This window comes from Tiliqua scincoides, chromosome 3, assembly GCF_035046505.1.
Source record: "Tiliqua scincoides isolate rTilSci1 chromosome 3, rTilSci1.hap2, whole genome shotgun sequence".
Classification (NCBI taxonomy): Eukaryota; Metazoa; Chordata; class Lepidosauria; order Squamata; family Scincidae; genus Tiliqua; species Tiliqua scincoides.
In genome coordinates this window covers 159,425,959-159,450,325 of record NC_089823.1, presented here as the reverse complement: position 1 = coordinate 159,450,325, position 24,367 = coordinate 159,425,959, and the positions used below count along the sequence as shown (strand labels likewise).

Below are 24,367 nucleotides of genomic sequence, written 5' to 3'. Positions count from 1 at the left end.
CGATGTCCATCTGCAGTCTGCTCAGCTCCATGTCGATGACAGCTGTTTTGTGTGCGTCGTCTATTTCTTGCAGGTCATCAGAGAAGCCAGGTGTCATTGTCCTAACGTTCCAGGTGCCCAGTTTTAGGGCAGGAGTTTTCTGTTTTCTGTTGCATGGTGCAGAGTTGTCGATCCGCTTGTCGGTTTTCACCCTAAACCCCACGCACCCCATGAGGTTAACGGACCGTGGCGAGGCAACACCTTACTGGCTGGGGACTGCCCAGCTTAAGGCGGGTGGTAGCTGCCCAATGAGATGCAATGATCTCTCCCACCATCGGAAGCAGCCCCTGGCGTCACGCTTTACGCCAATCAAGCGAAGACTTATAACCGGTAAACTGCTGCTTCCCGTGTTGTGCAGATGCCATATGGCGAAGTTGGAGTGTCCTCTCCAGTGCGCGAAGCCTCGGTAAAGAAGGTATGGAGCAAATCCCTCCTCTCCACGTCGCTGGAATGGTCCAATGGAAAGGCAGCAGCCAATACGGTTGGTTCCAGCGACATCGCAGGAGTTGCCAGAATGTGACTGTGTTCAGCCATGAACTGCCTCAGGGACTCCGGCTCCTGATTTTGCCTCAAGGTTGACTCCTGAAGCCTTTTCCATAACTGGATGTAGCCACAAGGCAGTGGAGGTTTGGGATCAGAGTTTTCCTTCTCTCAGATGAGCTGCCTTCCCAGGCTGAGCAGTCCCATCTACCCGGTGGCTGTTTAGTCACCTCTTACGGCACGTACAGCCAAACTGAGGGCCTGTTCTTATCCCTGGCCCCTTAGGGATGACGCAGGAGTGGAGGGGCAGAAAGGAAGATTGTGGGAGCAGGGATGGGGCTAATGGATGATTGCAGAGAGAGAGGGAGCAGGGGTGGGGCTAATGAATGATTGCAGAGAGAGAGGGAGCAGGGGTGGGGCTAATGGAGGATTGCAGAGAGAGAAGAAGCAGGGGTGGGGCTAATGGAGGATTGCAGAGAGAGGGAGCAGGGATGGGGCTAATGGATGATTGCAGAGAGAGGGAGCAGAGATGGGGCTAATGGAGGATTGCAGAGAGAGAGGAAGCAGGAGTGGGGCTAATGGAGGATTGCAGAGAGAGAGAGGGAGCAGGGTTGGGGCTAATGGACAATTGCAGAGAGAGGGAGCAGAGATGGGGCTAATGGAGGATTGCAGAGAGAGAGGAAGCAGGAGTGGGGCTAATGGAGGCATCACAGAAGAGGTCACCCAACAAATCAGTAACCAACAATAACCAATTGCCAACTTGATGACACAGACACAATTGAATAAGAGTTCAGTTTAATTAGCTCTGATATATGGAAATGAGAGCTAACGCATGCTAAAACCTTACTGGTTCTCTGCTGTTTCATAATAATACTTCATAGGCTCTGAGAACAATCATTTTCATTGGTCAGGACAAATGTTTAGAATAATTCCTTGTGCACAAACTCTGTTGTAAATACGCATTTATTTATTTTATTGGTGTCACATTAGGAGGCAGGTTTCATAATAATTGCCCTGAGAAACATTTACATAACAATGAGAAAAGGAATACTCTTTAAACTCAGCTGGCTTCACAACTGATTCTCCATCAAGTGAAGAATTTCAGTGTACATCCGCTGAGGAGCATCAATGCCCCAAATAAAATCCCAGTGAACCCAATCAGGTATTTCTTTGTAATGAATGATGCTATTGAGTCGAGACTTCAGCTCTGCAGTTTCTGTTGGCTGGCAAACCCAGTCCTGCCCTCCACTCCACATTGCGATTGGCACAAAGATCTCTTCCAACTTGTAAAAGGGAGGAGTAGTCTGGGAAAGAAAAAGAAGAACCAATACTACAGATGCCATACTACAGATGTTCACCTAAAGCAGGGGTGCCCAAACCCTGGCCCTGGGGCCACTTGCAGCCCTTGGGGACTCCCAATCCAGCCCTCAGGGAGCCCCCAGTTTCCAATGAGCCTCTGGCGACTTGCTGGAGCCCACGCTGGCCTGATGCAACTGCTCTCAGCATGATGGCCAACTGTTTGAGCTCTCGTGTGAGCTGTGGGACAAGGGCTCCCTCCACTGCTTGCTGTTTCACATCTGTGATGCAGCAGTGGCAGCAAAGGCATTTTATAGGCCTTGCGCTATTGCAAGACCTTCATTCATTCATTTAAGCTGCATTTCTAATATATTCATTTATGTAAATTTATTCAAATTTGAAATGTAAATTAATTTGTTTTTTTTTACCAGCCCCCGACACAGTGTCAGAGAAATGGTGTGGCCCTCCTGCCAAAACGTTTGGACACCCCTGACCTAAAGCAACATTTTTAGGTTCCTCCTCAGATGAAACATTAGAGAAACATCATGACTGTTTTGATGGAAGTTCTTGCAGAAAATGACAGTGGGTTCAGAAACCTCCTATGTTTGTGCCAATAAGTACATGGGTATAGCAGGATCACTTTCCTTCTTGCAAGGACAGCATCACCTTCTCTCTCCTTTGTCTGCACCACACAAGGTTAAATGAAATAATAAACTAATTATAATAAATAGGATTATTATTATCTTCAAAAGTAATCTTCTAGATTACTTCTAAATATGGAGTTAAAAATAGTGAGGAAAAATGAACCTGAAGCTTATTTGGCTAGACAGACATCCTAAAAGTGCAAGATACTTTAATGACATTTATTTAACAGCCCAATCCTATTGCTGATTTATGACAGAGGAACTCATGTTCTGCTGTCGTAATTGCAGTGGTGATGCTGTAAATGGCTTTGGAGCTGCCAATGCAAACAGTTGGCAACTCCACACACCTGTCACTGACAGACCCAGCCCATGCTGAACTAGGTAAGGTGGCGGAGGGGGCAGGTTGTGGGCAAACAGGGGGAGGCTGGGGGAGGGAAGGGGTGAAGACTGAGCTGGAGGGCGTGGATCTTGGTGGCAAAAGCAATGCTGAATCCTATCGCTAATTTTCCAGCTCGCACCTGCCCGCATCCTTGGATTTAAGGATTTAACACCAGCAAAATAGCTGACTTGGATCCAAGAACAGCCATAAGTGACCAGAAGACATACTGGGGGTAATATTTTTTACTTACCTCTCATTGGCCTTTTGGTCGTCCCTTCATAGCATTCAGCATTTACTTCATTGGCACAGCAGCACGCTGTGGAACAGTAGGGGATAAAACTGGGCTGGGCTGGGCTACCAAGCCCAGGACTGGGGTTTGTCTGGCTGGTCCAGGGACACTTGAGCCTTCTCACCCCTGCTGTGGAGGATTGGTGGGAAGCCGGAGTGGGGCAGTGCGGGGCCTGAGGGCTCTTAAGGGGACCCGCACTGGGCACATTTCCTCTTTGCACGTGGATATGCAAAAATTATGATTTATTATTTATAACCTCCGTTTTCTTCTGAATACATGGAAGAAATGAATGCTCTGAGGAAGGGGTCATATATTACTTTGCTAGTCAACAATGGTTTTGGGTGTAATGGGTTCCTCAGGAAGGAAGGGAGGTTTTCTCCCAACTGAGAAAACTGGAGCAAGCCCCTGGAGAGCCCAATCTAATGCGCCAGGCACAACCATGAGGTACAGTGGTGCAGAACCAAGGAGGCCCATATAGTCTCTGCAGCTTGGGAGGGGGCATAGGATACGGTGGCAACATTAGCCACCATCCCTTCCCCCTCCTGGGCCTGATTCCCTTGCCCAGTTCGGTCCCCTGCCTGCCTTCCCCACGCCCTCCCCTCACCCCAGTATGGCTATTCACCACCCAGTGCTCCAGCGACACCTTCTCTTGGCTCTGATGCCTATGCTGACTGGTGCTGGCCTCTCCACCAGGGCTGCATGCTCACCATCGGTGCCAGAGTGCCTTATGGTGCTCTTACAATGCTCAGCACCAGCTGTGGGGCTGGAGGGCCAGCGGTTACCTCGATAGGATCAGGCTCTAAATGTGTTTTGTACTCTAAAAGAAATTCATAGGAAGTCACAACAGCAAAACAATGTCAGATATTTCTAACCTCTGGTCATTTACAATTTTTCTATTTCAGAGAAATCTTTTCTGATTGATAACACATAGAATTTAAAAAAAAATTCAGTGCATCCCTACCTGGTTGTATACTTCTATATTTTCTGAGCCATAGTCAAAGTATCTGAATTTCCCTGTTTTGGCCGACTAGAGAAGGAAAGAGAAAAACAATGCCTTAGTGAGTCTCTGGGCTTCTCACCCAAAAAGCAGGATGAAGACTGTTGGGAGAGGAAATGTATTGAGAATATTGCCTGCACGGTCATTGCTTCAGTACACAGCAATCTAGAGTTTTCTCACTGGCAGATTTTCTCTTATGCTGTTGTAAACAATTTTCATTAGGGGAGAAATTTTGTTACTGACATAGAAACCAACAGAAAGATTTCTAACCTACACTGAACCTTACATGTCCTTGTATTCAACTGTTACAACTCAACAATTTGCCTCTGATACCAAGTCCTGAGTAGGTAGAACATTTGAGGTTACGAGGCTAGTATTATTGTATGTGTCTACTGTTCCTGCTGGAACACTGCCATGAATTGCTGAAGTTCAGTCCATCAAATTAAACACCTACAACATTTAGTTGAGAAATATATCTCACATAGAACAACCTCTCTTTATCCTGCCTTCATAGATCTAAAGGCTGCATTTGACTTCATTTCTCAAGTCAGGGTTTTGGAGTACAGGTTGTTCCTTGTTATCTGCTGGAATTCCGTTCCAGAACCCCAGTGGATAAAAATTCATGGATTAAAAAAAATGGAAAAATAAATTTGAAGATCCACTTCCAGGTTTCTTGCCCCTCCATTGCTCCTAATGGAATAAGGTCATGCCTCAACATCCACAGGGGTTTGATTTTGGGACTCCCTGCTGATACCATAAAATGCGTTAAATAAAGGCAGTTTAAAAAAATTAAAAAATGCATCCCTTTACCATTGTAGTTTTAAAAACAACTTTTCTTACTGTTGTAGAGAGGCAGTCAGCAATTAGAAAAGCTGCTTTCGATTCTATGCCAATAGACAATTTATGCTTAAAGTCATCTCAAACATGTATAGACAAGAGACTACTCTATCTCATTACACGTCTCTATCAGGGTACTACATTTAGAGTAAGATGTGGGATAAAAGGGAATTTGACAAAATCTATTTCTGCCATCAGAGGGGTCCGTCAAGGATGCATACTAGCCCCCACGTTATTCAATCTTTATCTAAACAATTTGAATGAGTATTGCCTTGCATCAGATTTCCATACACCTAAGTTGGGAAATACTAAATGCCCATTATTGTTGTATTTAGATGCTGCTGCTTTGTTATCATTACCTGAAATAGGCCTTCAGCGTTTAATAAGCACCTTCATGTCTTATTGTAAGAACAACTTGCTGACCATAAATAATAGTAAAACAAAAATTTTGGTCTTTTGTCAGCATGGAGTTATTAAAAAGTGGATAATTAATGGCCAATGTTGTGACCAAGTTAAACACTTTAGATATTTGGGAATTACATTTCAACATAATCTCTCATGGGCCGACCATAGGAAGTCTGTTATACAGGCAGCTCAGAATTCTATCAAGGTAATCATCCGTTTCTTTTTTTACCAAAGGAGCTCAATTTAAACCCACCGCAATTCAAGTCTTTCAGGCTAAGGTTCTTTCTCAACTTTTATATGGGTGCCCAGTTTGGATTCTGGGATTTCATTCAAGAATTGAGAGTGTTCTTACTACATTTTTAAGATCTATTCTTGGTCTACCAAGATGTGTCCCGGCAGCAGGATTACGGCTTGAGGCAGGCGTTTCATCATTAGAATGTATTGCCTGGCTATATGCATTTAGGTATTGGATAAAAATGTTATATGCTGATGCTTCGGCAGGATATTTATATGTGTTAGGGAATGATGTTTATACTAGCTCCTGATTTAAAACTTTTTCCATCAAATTGCATTTTCTGAACCTATTTGGGGATTCTGTCTATGGATAATAATAATAATAATAATAATAATAATAATAATAATAATAATATTTTTATTATTATTATACCGCTTTTCAACTAAAAGTCCACAAAGCGGTTCACAAAGAAAAATCAAATAACTAATGGCTCCCTGTCCCAAAAGGGCTCACAATCTAAAAAGATGCAAAAGAACACCAGCAGACAGCCACTAGAAAAGACACTGCTTGGGTGAGGTGGGCCAGTTTACTCTCCCCCTGCTAAAAAGAGGAGCACCCGCTTGAAAGAGTGCCTCTTACCCAGTTAGCAGGGGTAAAGGTTTATGAGTTTTACACATTTAAGTCCATAATGGAAAAACAGATTAAAGATATTGATTTTCAGCATGACACGTCAAGAGCACACAAGCAGCAGCAAGGAAGCCACAGCAGAGGCTTCTGCTGGCCTGCACGCATCAGCGCATCTACATGTGCCAACACGGCTTCCTCCCACAGAGACCCAAACGTGCTTTACGGCATTTGGATAAGGCCCCTTTTGGATTGCGCCCTGTAATAATATTGAAATAGAGACTTCGGAACATGTTCTTTTTGTATGTAATTTTTACAGCGACGAGCATATAAGATACATTAAGCCTATTATGTGTAATTTTCTAGGTAGGGCATTTACGTGGTATTCAAAATATATCTTAGCTGATAAGAATAAGTCCATAACAGATTCAGTGGCCAAGTTTCTTTTATTAGCACAAAGAACACGCAAGAATATTCTTGCTTTTTTTTCATAAAAGTTATGTTTAAAATGTTTTTATGAATGTTTTAAAAGTTTTAAATGTTCTATGAATGTTGGGTCTGTGACTGTAAATAAAGAATGATGATGATGAAATGCAAAGGACCCCCTGCCTGAAGAATGGAATGATCACTTGCACAACTGTTTCTCAACAACAGTAAGAAAAGCAGTTTTTTAAACTGTGATTTTAAAGAGATGGATTTTTTCCCTTCTATAGCGATCAGCATATTCCTTCTCATTTGCAGTGGCCATTCGTGTTGAGTCAAATCCATGTATAAAAAATCCTTATATAACAAGGTTGGACCTGTAGTTGAAGCCCATTAACATTGATTTTTCTCATACAATCCCTGCACAGAGATACCTCACTAAAAGTGAAATGTAGCTGCATGGTCACCTTACCAATGCAATACCAACTCAAAAGGGGGTGCAGCAGGGATGCATTTTGGCCCTAACTTTGTTAATTTTTATATTAACTCTGTAGTAGACCATCTTAAGAATAGTGATTTCTACCCTCCACAGATCACTGGGAGTGATCTATGCACTGGGAGTGATCTGTGCATGGATTTCTTTTATGCTGGTCAGAGACCATAACAATAGAGAATACGAATATAAAAAAATTAAACACTCATCATGGAAGTTATTTTGCATTTTAGTAGGTAAAAATTTTCAAAAGATATGTGCCATTTTGATAACTCTACCTGGCCCCAGTGCAGTCCATTTTTTACAGAGGTGTAATCTGGGAATCGCGATATATACACATCAGTCCGACTCTGTAAGGAAAAAGGTGTTTTTAGAAGTCACTTTCCTTCAAAGGACTTTTCTGCCCTGCTAGAAGCAAAAAACTGCTTCACAAATTCTCATGCACTGCTTTTGGCCTAGCACCTGGCAGTACATGCAAGAGACAGAGTACCACAAGTTGAGCTAAGGCTGGAATACCAATGAAAGACTTACCAACCAAATAGCAGTGTCATGCTCACTTGCATGTAAAACCAAGAAGACCAGGAGTACCACAAGAAAACGTTCAGTTTGCATGGCCCACCTCTTCTAATTGAAAAAAGTCATTGAGAGTGTCTTGTCTTGGAGCCTCCGCAATCCTGGAACTAGCCTTACTGTTACTTCTCTGAAACTGGACCACTTCTAATGCTCTTGGGTTTTTCTAGTATTACCAGCAGCCCAATACTATGCTTCCTAGCATTGCAGGCTACAGTGGTGCCAAAATGGCCACCACTATGTCCTGCAGGGCCAAAGAAGCCACTGGAGATCTCCTCGGGGGAAGAGGACATTTGTTCTCTTACCCTGAGTAAAGCTCCAGCCCCACAATGGGGCCACTCAGGTATGCACCAGCTAAATCACTGGCGCAGACTTCAGAAGCCCAATGTCGGGCCTCCAAGTCCAACACAGGGCATAGGATCCAGCACAGGAGGCCTCTGCCAGTTCTACTCTCTCCCAGGCCAGTCCCTCCCCCATTCCACCCAACCCAGGAACTCCTCCTCCCCCACGCCTTCCCACCATCCTCCTCCTGCCCCTGCACTGCCAGCGCTTGCCTGGTTGTTGGCGGTGGCCAAGTCTTCCTCTGTGGCACTGGCAGGGCTGTGCACTCAAAGGGTGCTACAATGTGCTTTATGGCATGTTTGCAACACCTGGCACTGGCGGTACCAGCATACTGCTGGCTCAGAGGCCCATAGGATTGGGCCCTTAGTCTTCGGAATGCTCTCTATGTCAAGGCTCAAAATGCCTAGGGATACCAGGGTCCTGCTCCTGAGCAGGAGAAGCTTGTGTAGAAAAAGGAACACCATGGCTCAATAACCGGCAGGTATAATGAACGTGTCACCAAGAAATGACACAGTGAGCCAAGAAAAATGCAATAAGGAACAAAAATATAAAAAGGAATAGCTGAAGAACCACTTGGTGAATTCTAGGAGTCATGTCAACAGAAGCAATTGTCTCAGGCAGCAGCTTGGTAGGGGGCGACCATCTCTGTTCATCTACCTGCCTCCACTGCTCCTCCTTCCGTTTCCTGAATTGTGAAGGAAGAAGGGTACAGGGAGGAAGAAAAAAATATGGAGGGGACTGCTCAGCTAAGACATGGGAGAAGGGGCATCATCAGATAAGGGTGGCACCATTTGGCAAGTTGCCCCAGAAGTCAAGAGGTCTTGAGCTGGTCCTGGATGTCAGATGATGCAGTGAATTAGGTGAACACCATCAGCAGTAACTGCTGGTCATGAACCAAACCTGCAATAGTTCTTGTATTGATGGCCCAAGGTTTGTCAGGGCCACCAACTTCTTGAAAAAAAGAGGAGGGTTGCAGAGAGGCCAAAGCTGGTTAACTGATTCTTGCTCAAACAACTGAGAATCCCGACTGCCCAATTACAGGGGTGATCGGAGTTTGTTTAGCCTGGCCTAGAACACAAGAGTCTCCTCCCTGTGGGGGGAGTGGAGGTGGGCTGGAACTGAGCGGAGGCAGAGGCCTTTTAAGGGACAATACCCAGCCCTCCTCCTCCTTCACACGTGGGCACTGTGTGGAAACCCGCCCGCCCGCCCTTAAGGCAGTCTGAGTTTCATTGGTCGCTGTTCGGGGCCGGGTAGGAATTTTTTGCTGCCTTCTGCAATTGGCCAAGGGCAGGCAGTTTTTTCACCTACCCCAGACTGTCAGGGGCAAGGGGTTTTCTCCCCTTTGAACTGCCATTGGTCACTTTAGGTGGGCAGGTGGTGCAGGTTAGGAGGTGTGAAATGGACTTTGGCATGTACCTTCAGGCAGCGTAGGCAAGGCAGAACCCAATTGCAGTCCTCGGGCTCTAGTCCTCACATGGGACCGCGGGGTATGCCTCAGAGGCTTAGCGGCTCAAGGCGGCACAGCCCATGGTCTGGCTGCCTTCCCCTTAAGGGACAGACCTGGATGAGCTATGCCGCCTGAGAACGGGGCATGGCTTGGAGTCAGGTGCATGCCAGCCTGGGGGCAGATGTGCTCTGGTACCGCCCAGTGATCCCGCTCACGCACCATGGGGGGCTTTGCTCCCTCTGCGGTTGCAGATCTCAGCCTCCTCTTTGGTTGTAAACGCTAATAAAGTGGCCTTTTCTCCCATATCTGTTTTCTTGAGTATTCATTGGACGGTGCGCAAACAAATGTTCAGGAAGTAAGACATCCTCTTGCTCGCTGCAACTCCCCTTCTTCTTGCTGCCCTTTATATTTTGATCTTTTAAAATTATCATCATCATCTTAAACTTCTGAAATATTGCATGCTGCATTGAGAACTATTGATAGGATCATGGGAAACTGCCTTTTGCGGAGTCAGATCTAGATCCATTTTGTCTACACCAGTGGTTCCCAAAGTCCTCCTCTGGAGGGGGAACCACTTAAGTCGTTGCGGGTGGAGGAGGATGGCAGCAACAGGATTCCCATGTTCATGCTGCTGCCAAGAGTGATGGGGGGATTATTTACCTTCTGCAGTGCCAGCTTCCAGGGGATGTGGGGGCTTCCCAAGCCTCTAAGTATATAAAAAGCTATCGGAAATCACTTCTGGTTCTTGACTGTGAAACTAGAAGTGGTTTCTGATCACTTTTTTATACGTACAGAGGCTTGGGGAGCCCTGTGGAGGGCTCTGTGGGGCTCCCTGCACCCCTGGAGGCCGGTGCTAAGAAGGTAAGTAAATTCCCCCATCAGCTTCAGCAGCAGCGCGATCCTGGCGATCCTGTTGTGGCCATCTCATTGCCCCCACCCCTTAAGAGGCCAGAGCGGAGTTCTTCGCTGGCTGGTGGGTCGCAACCCACCAGTTTGGAAACCACTGGTCTACACCAACTGCCAGCTGTTCTTCAGGGTTTCAGGCAGGGATCTTTCAAACCCAAATGGCAGGAATCAAAATTGGATTAAAGCAGATGCTCTACCTCTGAGCTATAGCCCCTCCCAGGTGATAAACTGAATAAAAATAGCTGAAATAGGTAAATAAAATATTTCAAATACACACAGAAATACCATGTTTATGTTTTTCTCATTGAATCCGCTGACAAGGAAAAGAGCTTGTTTGCAGAGATTGTCTATCAGCCGGCAGCCACACTTTTGGGCAATGGATGCTCTCAGGGTTGGACTCAGCAGGCACAGTTCTTTTTTGCCAAATATAATCTGTAGAAATTCAGAGATTCCTTATATTTTGGGAATCATTCATCAATCACCTGCATTGTATCTTAATAGAACAGTACATGTATTCTTGAAGCCGATTCACATAAATAAGGGGTCTTTTTCAAAATGACTACAGATTTTCTTTCTTTCTTTCTTTCTTTCTTTCTTTCTTTCTTTCTTTCTTTCTTTTTCTTTCGCCAAGTGATACTGCCATGCATCAATACTGCTCACAAAGGATATCTCTATCCAGTTTCTTTGGATTCTCCCTTCCTTCTCTTGTAATCCACACTATAGTATGTACCACTGCTAACCCTGCTAACCTGGCCAAGAGGCACTTTTTCAAGTAGTGTTCCTCTTATATTAACAGGGGGATAGTAACCGTCCCTCTTCACCCCAGCATAGTGTCTTTTGTTGTGGCTGTTGCTGGTGTCTCTTCTGCACCTTTACAGATTGTGAGCTCTTTGGGGACAAGGGTCCATTTACTTGTCTGGTTTTCACTGTAAGCTACTTTGCGAGCTTTTTTTGTTGAAAAGCAGTATCTCATCATCACCATCACCATCACCACCAAAGGTATCCCAGCGCTAAGGATCAGCTTTTCAGGCAGCGCAGGATGCTGAGGGGCAGAGGAGGGAGCAAAGATTATTCTGTGATTGGCTAGAGATCAGATTTCAACAACAATAGCTTCCTAGACAATTTACAATAAAAAACTAAATGATACATGATGAGAAATTCTCAAAAGGCAGCTGTGCATATATAAATATGGCCACTTGAAGAACATACCTCCAACAATGCAGCTGGCAAACGAGTCAGCTGTAAAAGAGGACTTATACTAAATTGCAGTGTATATCCAGGTCCCATAGCAAAGAAGATCTTCACTTTTTCAGCTAATCGAGGCAGTGTAGAAAATGCCACAAAAGCTAGAAAACAAGAGGAACTCTATTTACCATAAAAATAATAATAAAAAGGAGAAATTGGGTTTTTTTTCAGATAGACACTTATGTTAGAACTCAGTTTTAGTAAAGTTAATATTCATACCAAATATGATTTTTTTAAAAATGAAGGCAAAGAACAAATGATATAAAATGTAAGGATACTTAGTAATAAGCTTTCCTAGATTGTTGATGCCACCTATTGGTCACAAGCCCCAGTCATCCAGAGGAAAGGAAGGAGAAGAAACAAAAACAAGACAAGAAAGAATGGACAAAGGTATCCAGGTTATGGCTGAACATTTCCCAGCATATCATTTGGAGCTGTGGAATTTATGTATTTTCAGAGGGCAAATCAATGCATTGATTGAACTGTGATTGCTGCACAGGTTCATATCTGCTTTTCTGCCAGCTGGCAGAAGCTATTTCAGCACAATCTCTGTACTAGCCCAAGCCAATTTCGGAACAATCACCCCACAGCTCTGGCCAAAGCCACTCCAAAGTCTGAAGCAACTAGATTTGCCACCAGCTACTCACCAGTAGTGCTGTTTCCATGGCACACACTTTTGTGTTTGTTTGTTTTTTTGCACCTTCTCCCTAAACACTCTCCCAGCATTTGGTGAGTGCAAACACCCTCACCAAGTCTCCCTAACCTCTGAATGCCTGCTGATCTCTCGCCCCAAGTCAAACCCAATTGACATTTTCATTCCACCCCAACCACCACTCCTTAGCTCCAGTCCTCCTGCTCTTCTTGCCACCCTGGCTGCTGCTTGCCGCTTAATGCCAGATGCAAAGGAGTGGCAACAGGATGCAGGTACCTTGCTGTGTGTGCTCCCAGAGGCATCTGGTGGGCCACTGTGAGATACAGGGAGCTGGACTAGACAGGCCCTGGGCCGCTAGCAGGGCTTTTCTTATGTTCTTCCTGCTTCCCACTCCCTGCTATTTTACAAGACATACAGGGAATGGAAAGAAGGCAGGAAGTGGGGGACAACTTGAGTAGAGATGAATGAGCTTCTCGAGGTTTGAATCAGAGAGGAGCCAGGAAGATTGGAAATCATTCCCAAACCAAGTCAGTCCAATCCTCAAATAGAAGCTTGTTTTCATGGGCAGACCTTGAGAAAAGTGGGGAGGAGAAAAAGACCAAGGTAGAGTTTTTCAACCTCCTTTTCCAGAGGCACCCCTTAAAAAGAGCACTGTAAGCAATCAGGGAAAACCTTCCTAAAATCTCCCATTCACCCCTATTCAATTTGATGAAGACACAGTAGAACATTAAATGAGGAGCAGGGAACTGGAACTTCTCTTCTCAGCTTTTAAACCAATCTGAAAAAGATTTGAGCGACTTTTCTTGAGGCAGATCTGAAGAAGCCCCTGCAATTCATTTCAAGTTTGGCTCAGAAGAATGTTGCCAGCATCTCTATACCAAAGCAATGGTGTTCAACCCTGGATCTGCCCTCCATTCCCCATCCTTTCTACCTTTTGGAATGGCTAGCAGGAAGTTGGAAGGAGAAGGGGAGAGTGGTGGTGTCAATGAGGCGGCAGCGTGACAGGTGAGGGTGGCTGGCATGCATAGGTTGCCATTTATTCCAATTCTTTCCCTAAAGCATTCACTGCACTTGTCCTTTTTAGCAAGTTGGCTGTGCTGGTCCTGAACTTGGAAGTTCTACTGCCTTAGAGCTGTGGCACTAGAGCAGCCATTTTCAACCACTATGCCATGGCACATTGGCATGCCGCAAGTGGTCCACAGGTGTGCCACAGGAATTTGAGGGAAGGTCATTTATTAGTAGGGCCGATAGGGGATGTGAGCCCCCCACTGACAGCATGGTGTGCCTTGTCAGTTGTCAAAAACCTGATGGTGGGTCTTGATCCTTTTAGTGCTTTGTCAGTATGCCCTGACTTGAAAAAGATTAAAAATCACTAGAGTATATGGAGTACACAAAATGTTCCTATGATTCCAAATTTCATTCTTGACCTACCTATGGTGCTTCCCTGAGCATGGCCACCATAATAGATTTTCTCCTGTCCTGTCTTCTGGAGAATAAAGTTTATCATGGCAGGAAGATCATATATGCCCATTTCATGAAAACTGCAAACCAGAAAGCACATCATTGAGAAGGGAACATCTTTTTTACTCTGCCTCTTTCCCAAGAAGCACCAGCACGCATATTTAGCTAACAGAAGAGAAGATTAAGCAGTCTTCAACTACATCGCATTTTCTCCAAGGAGGAGGAGGAAAAACAAGGTAGTTAGGGAGGGCACTTCACAGCCCAGACCCCCCCACACACACACACACAAATGACCTACCTTCAAAGAATGAGCAGAGTGCCCCATCCCCTCTGCAACTCTTATTTTCTTCCATCCACCCAGTAGAATACCATGGTTGATGGTATCTAAGCTGCCTAGAGCTCTGGGAAAATCAACAGGGTGGGTCACACTGCCACTGTCCATCTCCCAGCGCATCTCCCAGAGCAGTGGTTCTCAAACCTTTAGCACTGGGGCCCACTTTTTAGAATGAGAATCTGTCAAGACCTGGATGTGATGTCATGACCAGAAGTGACATCATCAAGCAGGAAAAAATTTTAACAATCCTAGGCTGCAATTCTACCCACACTTACCCAGGAGTAAGCCCCATTGACTATCATTGTGAAAAGCATATACATTGTAGCCTGTTAAAAAGCCTGTTAAAATCTCCCCAAAATGCAGTCACATACCATATTGGCATCCAGTCTAATGTACTAAATATTAAATATTGAAATGAATGAGGACCACATGAAATTGGTTCACGACTCACCTAGTGAGTTCTTACCCAGAGTTTGAAGAACAGTGCACTAGAGGGACAGCTCATCCTTTCAGACTGCTTCTTGTTGCTTTTTCCACTTAACCAGTTTACTTCTGCTGTTCATGAGAAACTACCTTTGGTGTTTTCCCTGAATTATTTTCACCTGTTTTTCCTGTGGTATTATGTATGCATAGGGAATCATGAACCTTAAATGCCTTAATGCCTGACAGGACCTCTCAAGCAAGTGCCTGCTTGCCTATGCCAACTATTTGCCACAATGAATATGGATTTATGGATCCATATACCCAAAATGGACAATGTGGATATGGCTTTCCTTGAAAGTCAGGTCAAGCCCAAGAACTCTGGGAAGAGAGCATTATCCCATTTTGCAATGTCTTGCTTTCAATGTCATATTTTCGTAAACCTCCAGCTTGAATCTGTATTGTGTATTTATCCCTATTATATCTGTATCTTGTCTAATACAACTTTTAATCAAGACATCAGCACTGAATGAACGTCAGAGCCTATCCCCTGCCACCAGCTGTGCCAAAAATGCACACACTGCATTCTAATTTGTGCAGGGGCAAACCAAAGGAAAACAAAGTGGTAAGTACAAATAATTTTTACTTAACTCCACATAAGCCCTAGGGCTGCCTATGGGTCTCCTTGGACACGCACCACTTATTTTGGTGGTGTATGTCTGAGGAGGTAAAAGGGGCAGGGAGATTTTCTAATCTATTCAGCGGACTCTGTACCAGTGTTGTAAGACAGCAAATAGGATTGGGCTAAGAGTTTCACTATGTAACCTGTCTATGCCTACACTTTGTATCTATAATATAATCCCATACCAATGTGCCTGACTTTCCCCTGGCACATCTGCATTGTGAAACAGTATTTTCACATTGATGGTGAAGTGTTTCTTATATATCTGCATGTGAGTTGTTAGCATTACGTCTCTTGATCAATCCCTTAGGCCAGTGGTTCTCAAACTTTTAGCACTGGGACCCACATTTAAAATGAGAATCTGTCAGGACCCACTGGAAGTGATGTCATGACCAAAAGTGACCTCATCAAGCAGGAAGATTTTAATAATCCTTGGCCGCAATCCTACCCATTTACTATCATATCATTTAGCATTTCCCCAAATGCAGTCACATACCATGGTAGCATATACTATATTAAAAATAAAATATTGTAATGAATGGGGACCCACCTGAAATTGGATCGGGACCCACCCGACCCACAGTTTAAGAAACACTGCCTTAGGCAACTTTCCTTGTCTCTCTGTGTTTTGATTAGAAAGAATTCCCTTGATTGTGTACCAGGAACAGGTACATCAGCACTTGCTCCGAGTCTAGTCACCCACTATGACATATTTTTATACAAATACAGAAGACATTAGAGACCCATTCTCACCCTGGTAGCAAGATTAATATGCTTGCCCCCAGATAGCATAAACTCCAAAACTCCTTAAATACTGGAGAATCTTTACCAGCACTGCACCAAGAACTAGGTGGCGGTGCAGTGATGATATCACTGCCAACTGCTTCCAGGAGGGGAATTTCAAGCCACGTGGACACGGGGTAGGTGGGTGGGCCACGCACAGCAGCGCTCCATTTGCCACATTTTATAGCTGACACTCTGGCATACCTGATCAGTTGGCGCTCTAAATAAAAACTACTTGTTTCATAAATAAAGCATGTTTAATAAAGCCCCTTGAAGGATGAACTTCAGTCAGTTTGCAAATATTAACTTACCTGAAATTCCAAAATTCTACTTGGTCAACTGTAAGATATCGGTGTCTTCTGGACCACGAATTTCCTCTGCTATTTCCAATCCACACATCATATCCAGCATCTGCGAGCATGAAGCCAAGACTATTAGGGGGTGGGTTTGCTATCCAATTACTGCCTTCCAGAGTCAAAGCATGCATTAGCAAAATGGCAGCCTTGGAGCCTGAAAAATAAAAATGTCATACAGTTAAAAGCTTTATAATACATAACATTAATACAAATGTATAACATTCTGCAGAGACTAGAATGTTGAATTTGGATGCAAGGAAGACATGGTTCAACAAGCAACACAGCTTGGAAGCTCAGAGGTGAACTACCAGTACATGTTCTGCCAAATTCTCGACTCCTGCCGACCATGGCAATTTGTCCCGTCCAAATATCCCAACTCCCTTTTAATGCCCGCTTTTTGGCTAATTAACACCCTCCTTTTCCAGGAACAACAGCTGCAGTGTGCAATGGAATGAACACAGAACTCCTTATCTATAGCAAATAACAAGAATTTATTGCTACAAACACAGCCACTCCCTGCAAGTCCCCTTGTCCAGAGGCTTTCCCTCCCCAAAACTCCACTTAACTCCGGGGGTAACGTCTGAAGCCTCCAAGTCCAATCCGTCTCCAAAACACAGTCCAGTCTTCTGCAGTAGAGTTCCTCCTCTCCAGCAGTGTGTCTCCTCCAGCAGGGTCCTGGCAGTCCTCTCTTCCTGTAGGTCTGGGTCAGGTAGCCCTCTTGGTCAGCGTCCAGCTTCCGGCTGGGTCAGCGTCCTGCTTGGCCAGCCCTTTGCTCCTTCTGAAGCTGCCTTTTATCCTGCAGCCCCTTATTAAATCCAAATCCAGCTCAGCTGTGAGAAGTCCAAGTTAGGCTCAGCTGAGCCATCTCTTCAGTCCATTCAAAGTCTCATCAAGGTCAAATGAAGCTCAGGTGTCCATCAGAGTCTCCATTGGCCTTGATTGATTACAGCTGTGGAGCCAGCCCTGCCCTTCCCAGAGCTGTCAAACAGCTGTCAAAACATGGGATCACTGTCAACACCACATCATCCACCTGATGATCTTCTGATCTTCCATTACAGTACACAATCATGCAAATGAATGAAATGGAACCTCCTGAGATTAAAAAATATCTGTGGATGATGATGTGCAGAGCACCTCCACAGGACATATGCATTACATTGTATCACAGCCCAATCCAACCTAAATCCCCTCTGCCAATGCAGGTGCTCCGAGGAGGTGCATGCTGCATTCCAATGGTTGGAGAGTTCTCCTTGAAGACCTTGGGGGGGGGGGCTCAATGGCTAGCTCAGCCTGGCCCTGATGTGGATTAAAAGGGATCGAAACCACATTGGGCCAGCTAGAGGGTTACCATCTCTAGAGGGTTACCATAGTTGCGGCCGAGCTGGAGGAGACATTCGCCTGAACCATGCTCTGAACCGTGGCCATTAATTCCTCCCAGTTGGTAGAGGCAGGGAGCAGAGGGCCTGAACATGGGGTCTCAGATGCCTTTCTAGAGGGGCTTGCCATCCTCCACAAATTGCCCCCTTGCTGAATCAAAGAACACCTCACCTGGCTGCTGAAGGACTGGGTCGCCCTCTGCCATGCCCTCACAGCATCCTCAGCAGCACCTTACCTGCTGTGTGGTGTTTTGGCGAGAAACAGGCTTGTCTTGTCAGCACCGTAGTTTGAGCAGGAATCAGGAGAATAGTTCTGCCTTCTCCACACAACTTTTGGGAAGCAGCCTACTGCTGTGGTGCAGTTTTGGCAGGAAAAAACAGCCTGCTGCTGTGGTGCAGTTTTGCTGTGGTAATTTTAGTGGGAAAGGGCTTGAGCTCAGATCCACCGCTAAGAATCATCCTGCAGCTAGGCTCCTATGCTCTTCCCCACAGCGGAGGGGAGCATAGATCTCCAGCTGCTTAAGAGGGGCAAGAAGCAATCCCATTTTCTGCCTGAACAAGGATGGCAGTGGGGAGCTCAGGCAGAGTGGCCAAGAATCGCCCTGCAGCCAGGCTCCTATGCTCTTCCACACACTGGAGCGGAGCATGAACCCTATAGTTGTCCAGCTGCTTGGGGGGCAAGAAGCAACCCCATTTTCTGCTACAAGGACAGCAGTCTCTCCCACACTGGGGAACAAGGATGGCTCTTCCCCACACTGGAGGTTGAAACTCAGGGAGTGCAGGCAGGATGTCCTTTTCCTCACAACTTGTTTAAAAGTAGAGAAGGGGCCAAAGCCCCAGAAAAAAACACTTCTGAAGGTCAGGTAAGCTGACCAAGGAAAAAGCCAAACTATCGTGCCTAGAGGCAAGGTCGGTCTGGAATCGAGGGAGCCCCTCCCCTCAGGAAAACTTTGTAACCTGACCTGCCTGCCTGAGAAAGAGGAGCTTCCCAGAAGTTAAGGACTGACCCTGCCATGGAGCTTCCACCGGAGAACTCCCCTGTTCCTCCCCCTCTCACTCCTGTTCCTCCCACTGCCAGGTGCTGATGCCACCCATTACCAGTGAGTGGTGGCCTAGACACTAGCTCATGAGTGCAAGGCACCAGAGGGCAACTTCTGGCAGGATCCAGGTACTTCCTCCTGGATCTTGCAGGCTCAAATGGCGGAATGTAAGTTTCACCAGTGGAAGGTTTATGTAGGATGGGGCTGTCAATCTCTCTTCCTTCTCATAATTCCAGGTAGAGCCTGTGATTTCTCCACTTCTTCTCCCATGCCAGATTTCATGCTAATAGTGAGGAAGATGAGGTGGGCCCAAGCACAGTGTTCATTTTGGGACAGTAGGATTCTTCCTGCTGCTAGTTAGGCCTGAGCAGGGCCTAGGAGAGGGGGGTAAAGGGGGTAATTTGTACCCAGGCCCAGGGTCAAAAAGGGGGCCCAGGAGGCAAAGGAAGGGGCCCAGAAAGTTCCTGGGATCTTACATTTTCCTTTCTACTCAGACTTGTTGTCTTCATGGGATGCTGGGGACACTACCACGACTGTGCGGCTGCAGTTATTACAGCTACTGGCAAGCCATACATGCTGAGCCAGGGAATGCATGCATGACAGTCCTTAGCACAATGTCAAATCTGGGAGCAAACTGGCCTGCTACAGTAGCTCCTTAGCTTGTGGATCTGCTAACCATGAAGGAGTGGGTAGAAGATCAGGGACACAACTGTAAGACTACAGCTGCTGCAGAAGCAAGTTTTGACACACACAGGACACTTCCCATTCTAGTGTGAGCCTAAATATGATGATGCTAATTTTCTGCATGATTTTCTATGTTTAAAAGATTTTAGAGAGACCTAGGAGTGTGTTTGGTTTTCTGTATTATTGTACTTAGCTGCCGATGCCACATGGGTGAGTAGACCTGGGCTCCAAAGACTTTTCCAGCTATCTCCACCCTCCCCCCAATCCTGTCTTGCCCCTCCTTCCTCCCATTCTGCTCACCCATCGCCATCCTCCCCCGCTCTGTTACACACACCCCCTTTGTAAAAGGGCCCAAAAGAAACTTTGTACCCCCTGATAAAATTCTTCTCAGAGGCCCTGGGCCCGAGACAGATTATCATGCCATATATGTGGGGCCTCTGTACACAGATTCTATATCCTTGGATTTGGCTCAACGCGGGTCCCCCAAACCCATGTTGAGCCAGACTTGGCACAAACCGAGCCCTCCAGTTGCATCTGTGGGCTTCTGAATGGCCATTTTGGGGGGGGGGGGGAAGCGACTTCTAGTTTCCAGAGGGATACAGAATCTGCAGTATCCAGAGGGAGACTGGAAGTGACTTTTTTGCCCTTATAAGACATTCTGAGGCCTGGGGAAGCCCTTCAGGGTGGAGACCTCCAGGAAAGCCCTCCAGCGCAACCCCGGTTGCCTCCAGAGGGCTTCAATGGACCGAAACAATGGATTTTATTATCCATGGTTATTGGTATCCACAGGGGGTCCAAGAATGGATCCTCCGCAGATACTGAGGCCTCACCTGTACAACTCTTGTTGTGTACAACTCTGTACAAGTCTTGTGCCTGTTGATGCTAACAGTCCATTAAATCCAAATGCATTTATGGCAATGCACAAACTACATGTCTGTGCATGCATAAGCACAAATGATAAGTTTTTAAAGAATATACAGTGCCCATTATTTCCACAGTCTATTGATTCAAGGTCCGTTGACATTTCACATGTGCTCTCAAGAACTTTCAGTCCCAGAATTCCTTGTGGGTAGGCAGAAGAAGGGACAGCTGGTGGGAGGAACAAACCACCATAATAATCAGGGGCATTTACAGGCCCAAAAGATCTCTCTCTCTCTCTCTCTCTCTCTCTCCTTTCCCTCACTCACTATACTACCATGTCTCATGGTCATAACAAACAAACACTGGTGTTCCTGGAGGCAGGAGCAAAGTAGTAAGTTTCTTCAGGTGCTCAGACACCCATATAAAGTGGACCCTCCCCTTTGGCTTCTGAGCCATTTGGGAAGGTGAGAGCAAAATGGAGGAGACACCTCCATGTTGCTTTTGCAGCCGCAATTGGCTTGGAAGACGAGGAGGAAGAGACACTTTACATGGGCACCCTGGCACCTGAAGAAACATACTGCTTTGCCCCCGGAACACCGGAACTCCATATACTGTGGAATAGAATACTGTGGGATAGGGGCCAATGTTACAGGTGTGTTTTGAAACCCCCAAAATGATGCTTGGGTCCTGCTTCCTGAATTAGAGCCTAATCCTATGCTTATCTACTCAGAAATCAGTTCCATTATAGTTAATGGGGCTTGCTTCCGGGGAAGTGTGAATAGGATTGCAGCCTTACTCATATAAGTGATCTCACGCAGAGATTACATAGTGCAAGGAGCGATGTAACACTCCATCATGAAATAAGGATTTAAGGTTCAGATTTCAAAAGTCAAAAATCCCACAGGAAACACCCAGTCTTTTAGGCACACCTAGACTAAAACAGTGGATCATATCTTTTCTTGTTTCCTAATAATGATACTTGATCTGTATTCCCAAGATTCTCTTTACCTCCAGGAATTCTGTTCACACTCAGATAATAGCCATCCTCTGTAACGACTTCATATTCTTCAGAAGGATATCCCCAGTACTGGATTCTCTGACTCTGCAGGGAAACAAACACAAACCAGAGCAAATTGTTTCCCACAGAAGATTCAACCCAAGGGTAATTTAAAGTGAAAGGGTCAGTTCCCAGTGCAATGCAGGACACATCCTGATGTGATGATTGAAAGAAAGAAGTTTGCTGACCTGTGCTTGGAGACTAATGTTTATATTGAAAGCTCTTTGTTATCAGGCATCTGAATATGAGACCATGAATAGAAACCTCTGAATAAATCAGCCAGAAGATTACAGCACCAATACAAAGGCAAGAAGTTGGTGAGATGAAAATACTTTCACAAGCATTTCTGAACATTCATGGCCAAGAAGTGTAACATGGTCACAGTATTTATATTCGTCCTGGGTTTGGTTATATTTGTCCACCACCTCATTGTGGTGGAGGAGTGGTGTCCTCCCTCCCTCCCTGCAGATAACCTTCAATATGAACTGAGCCCTATTGCAAACTTGAATATTTGCATAAATGCCCAGTCCACATGATTTGTTTTCCCCCAGAGAAAAGGGGGGGGGGGAGGAAGAGTCCTATTTACATAGACTGCTGAACTCACCCAGAAGGCTATCTGCAAAACAGAAGAAGAGAACTGGCACCCTTTCTCTACCACACTACTGAAGTACTACTCCAGGTCAAATGTATAACCCAGGGTTGTGTAATGTTCCCCCTTGGGATACCATTCAGGATGCAAGGTTTAATGTTTTGGTTTTTTCCTTGCATGCAGCAACAAGCAGGCAGGTTCTTCAAACTTGTCCTTCCAGTCCAGTCTAAGCACTGGAATGAAGTTGCCTGGGAGTCAACACACACACACAGCATTCTCAAATAACTGGCCTGGATCTAGGAATGGAGTGGTCAAAAACGTCATACTGTAGTGCTTATTTTTCTGAAAGCACGACTTACAATATTCATCGATAATTCAGGGTTTACTTCTGTTTTACATGTGGCTTCTTCTGGTCTCACAGTTCCTGGCAGAACCATCACGACAAGCAGTAGCCACATCTTGGAGCACCTGAGGAAAGAAAGCCTGAATATTAGAGACATGGAAAAGAGATGTCTTTTGTTGCCGAAATATGAGCTTTGGCTCAAAAGAGCAATTTGTACCTTTTCAAATTCATACACACAATCAAAACACCATTAAAAAGAGAGAAAGTGTGATTCCAGCTAACCAGAAAACACTGCAATGACATTCTCATCAAAGGAGACATGAAGGCAAATGTGTGCTTTTGACACTTCATTGATTTCTTTTTCACAACTTAGGGTAGGCGGGGGGGGGGGCTTGGAAAACAACCCAAAATCAAGAAAGGGAATGAGGAGGAATTTTATTAAAAACGAATAGAAGCTTTTATTTTGCTTTTTTATTATGAGTAGCATGTGGAGGGTAGGGGGACAAGACATATTTTTAAACAATAACTCTCAAGCCACAACATTGATTTTCCAACAACTTCAAGGCTGTGTGCCTTGTCAATTGTCAAAAAACTGATGGTGTGCCTTGATAATTTTAGCACCTTGTCAGGGTGCCATATGATGAAAAAAGGTTGAAAATCACTGCTTCAATTAGGGAATCATCTCTGACCCCTTCAAGTCTAGCACAAATAAAAACCTTATTTAGGCCCTATATATAGTTTTTTGTCTCCATAAGGAGATCAATGTGTGAGGTCTTTTAAACAACATTTCAAAAAGCATATTACTTGGTCTGTCGCACAGGGGAAAAAATTATAGGGGTTTGCAAATATGACAGCAGATAAAGATAATATTCTCAAAACACTTCAGCAACTTTCATTTTTATGTTCATTCTCTCATCTTCAGAAAACCCTCATACAAGTAATGTTGGGTTTCTACCACCTAGTGCATGTCTGTTGACCTCTCTTACCTGAAAACGTTCTTTAAACAAGAAAAGCAGGCTGGAGGAATGGAAGAAAAAACCTAGTTCACCACAATTAAACTGATAGTTTAAAACAAAAATCTTCTGAAGAGGTATGTTCCTTAAAGCTCACCAGATTTTAAATGAAATTTTTTGGAGAAGGTACATTTGTACCCCATTTTTATTCATATAATGAAACTGGAACTCACCTAAGGAATCTTTTATTCCCTTCCATGCTTCTCATTTCAGACAGCACACAAAGGTGATAGAGAGGAAGATGATGTTCTGATGCGCCTGTGGAAAACTGCTCCCACCTAAAGGAAACTGAAATGTGAATGTTTCCCTAAAGACCACAAAAGATACTGGGTGCAGTATCTGTTTTCTTGGTTTTAGGATTTCACAAGGTTCACAGATTGCTGCTACATAAGCAAAACCTTTTTGCTGAGTCAGGCATTTCAGTTAAGTTGATTTGCCCCACACTCTTTAATGTTACCTGATGTCACACTGGTTTTTGCCTCGGGGTTTTGCTTTTTAAATACTGCTTGCACGGTTCTGGCTTTATTGTTTTAATGATGTCTTATTATTCTTCTTCATTTTAATTAAAAAATAGATTATTGTATTTTTGTTTCTGAATATTTCCGAAGTTGCCTCAAGAGCCCCATTGGGGGCAGAGGCATGAAAATTCTCAGACAAACAAACAAATGGTCAGGCTGCCAGCTGAGGGGTGTGGGGCGGAGCCTGCATCTTGGGAACACCTGTGCTGGGAAGCAGAACCAGCTCTGAAGGCCCCATTGCTCTTTCCCTTCAGCTGAGCCTACAAGGGGCTTCTGGCTTGCCAGAGGCGTGAGCCGAAGAGCAAGAGCCAAAGGGCTCTTTGCCTGTGGCTCTTCGTCTAGTGGATCGAGACCTAGGAGCCTGGAAGATTCATTGCTGTAGACTGTGACCTCAGACTGCTTAATGCTTCAGAACAGCAGTGACACCCGGACAACCTCTTCCCCTCGTGTAGTGTCTAGCTGCACAAGTGTGAGGCATCTGTGGGGGGATGTCAGATGACGTAGGGTTAGCATTAAGCTTGAGAGTGGAACTGCAAGCTGACCAGTG

The 24,367-nt window shown here is 45.1% G+C and overlaps 1 protein-coding gene across 1 annotated transcript; it reads right to left on the bottom strand.

The window, feature by feature from the left end:
* Positions 1-1,589: 1,589 nt before the first annotated feature.
* Positions 1,590-22,383, bottom strand: LOC136645168 (lipase member M-like). Its single transcript, XM_066621406.1, has 9 exons — positions 22,306-22,383; positions 21,309-21,402; positions 20,095-20,115; positions 16,295-16,493; positions 13,735-13,844; positions 11,616-11,752; positions 10,692-10,838; positions 4,089-4,154; positions 1,590-1,823 (listed from the first exon to the last, which is right to left on the bottom strand). The coding sequence occupies exons 1-9, from the start codon at positions 22,381-22,383 to the stop codon at positions 1,590-1,592; spliced, it is 1,086 nt and encodes a 361-aa protein (XP_066477503.1).
* Positions 22,384-24,367: the final 1,984 nt, after the last annotated feature.

Bases quoted from the DNA above. Each gene is read 5' to 3' on its own strand.
- LOC136645168 (XM_066621406.1), bottom strand. From the start codon at position 22,383: ATGGTTCTGCCAGGAACTGTGAGACCAGAAGAAGCCACATGTAAAACA. The intron at 13,845-16,294 runs GTAAGTTAATAT...TCTGGTTTGCAG, and splicing joins GTAGAATTTTGGAATTTCAG to TTTTCATGAAATGGGCATAT. The intron at 4,155-10,691 runs GTATTTCTGTGT...TTCCTTCTCTAG, and splicing joins ATGAGAAAAACATAAACATG to TCGGCCAAAACAGGGAAATT.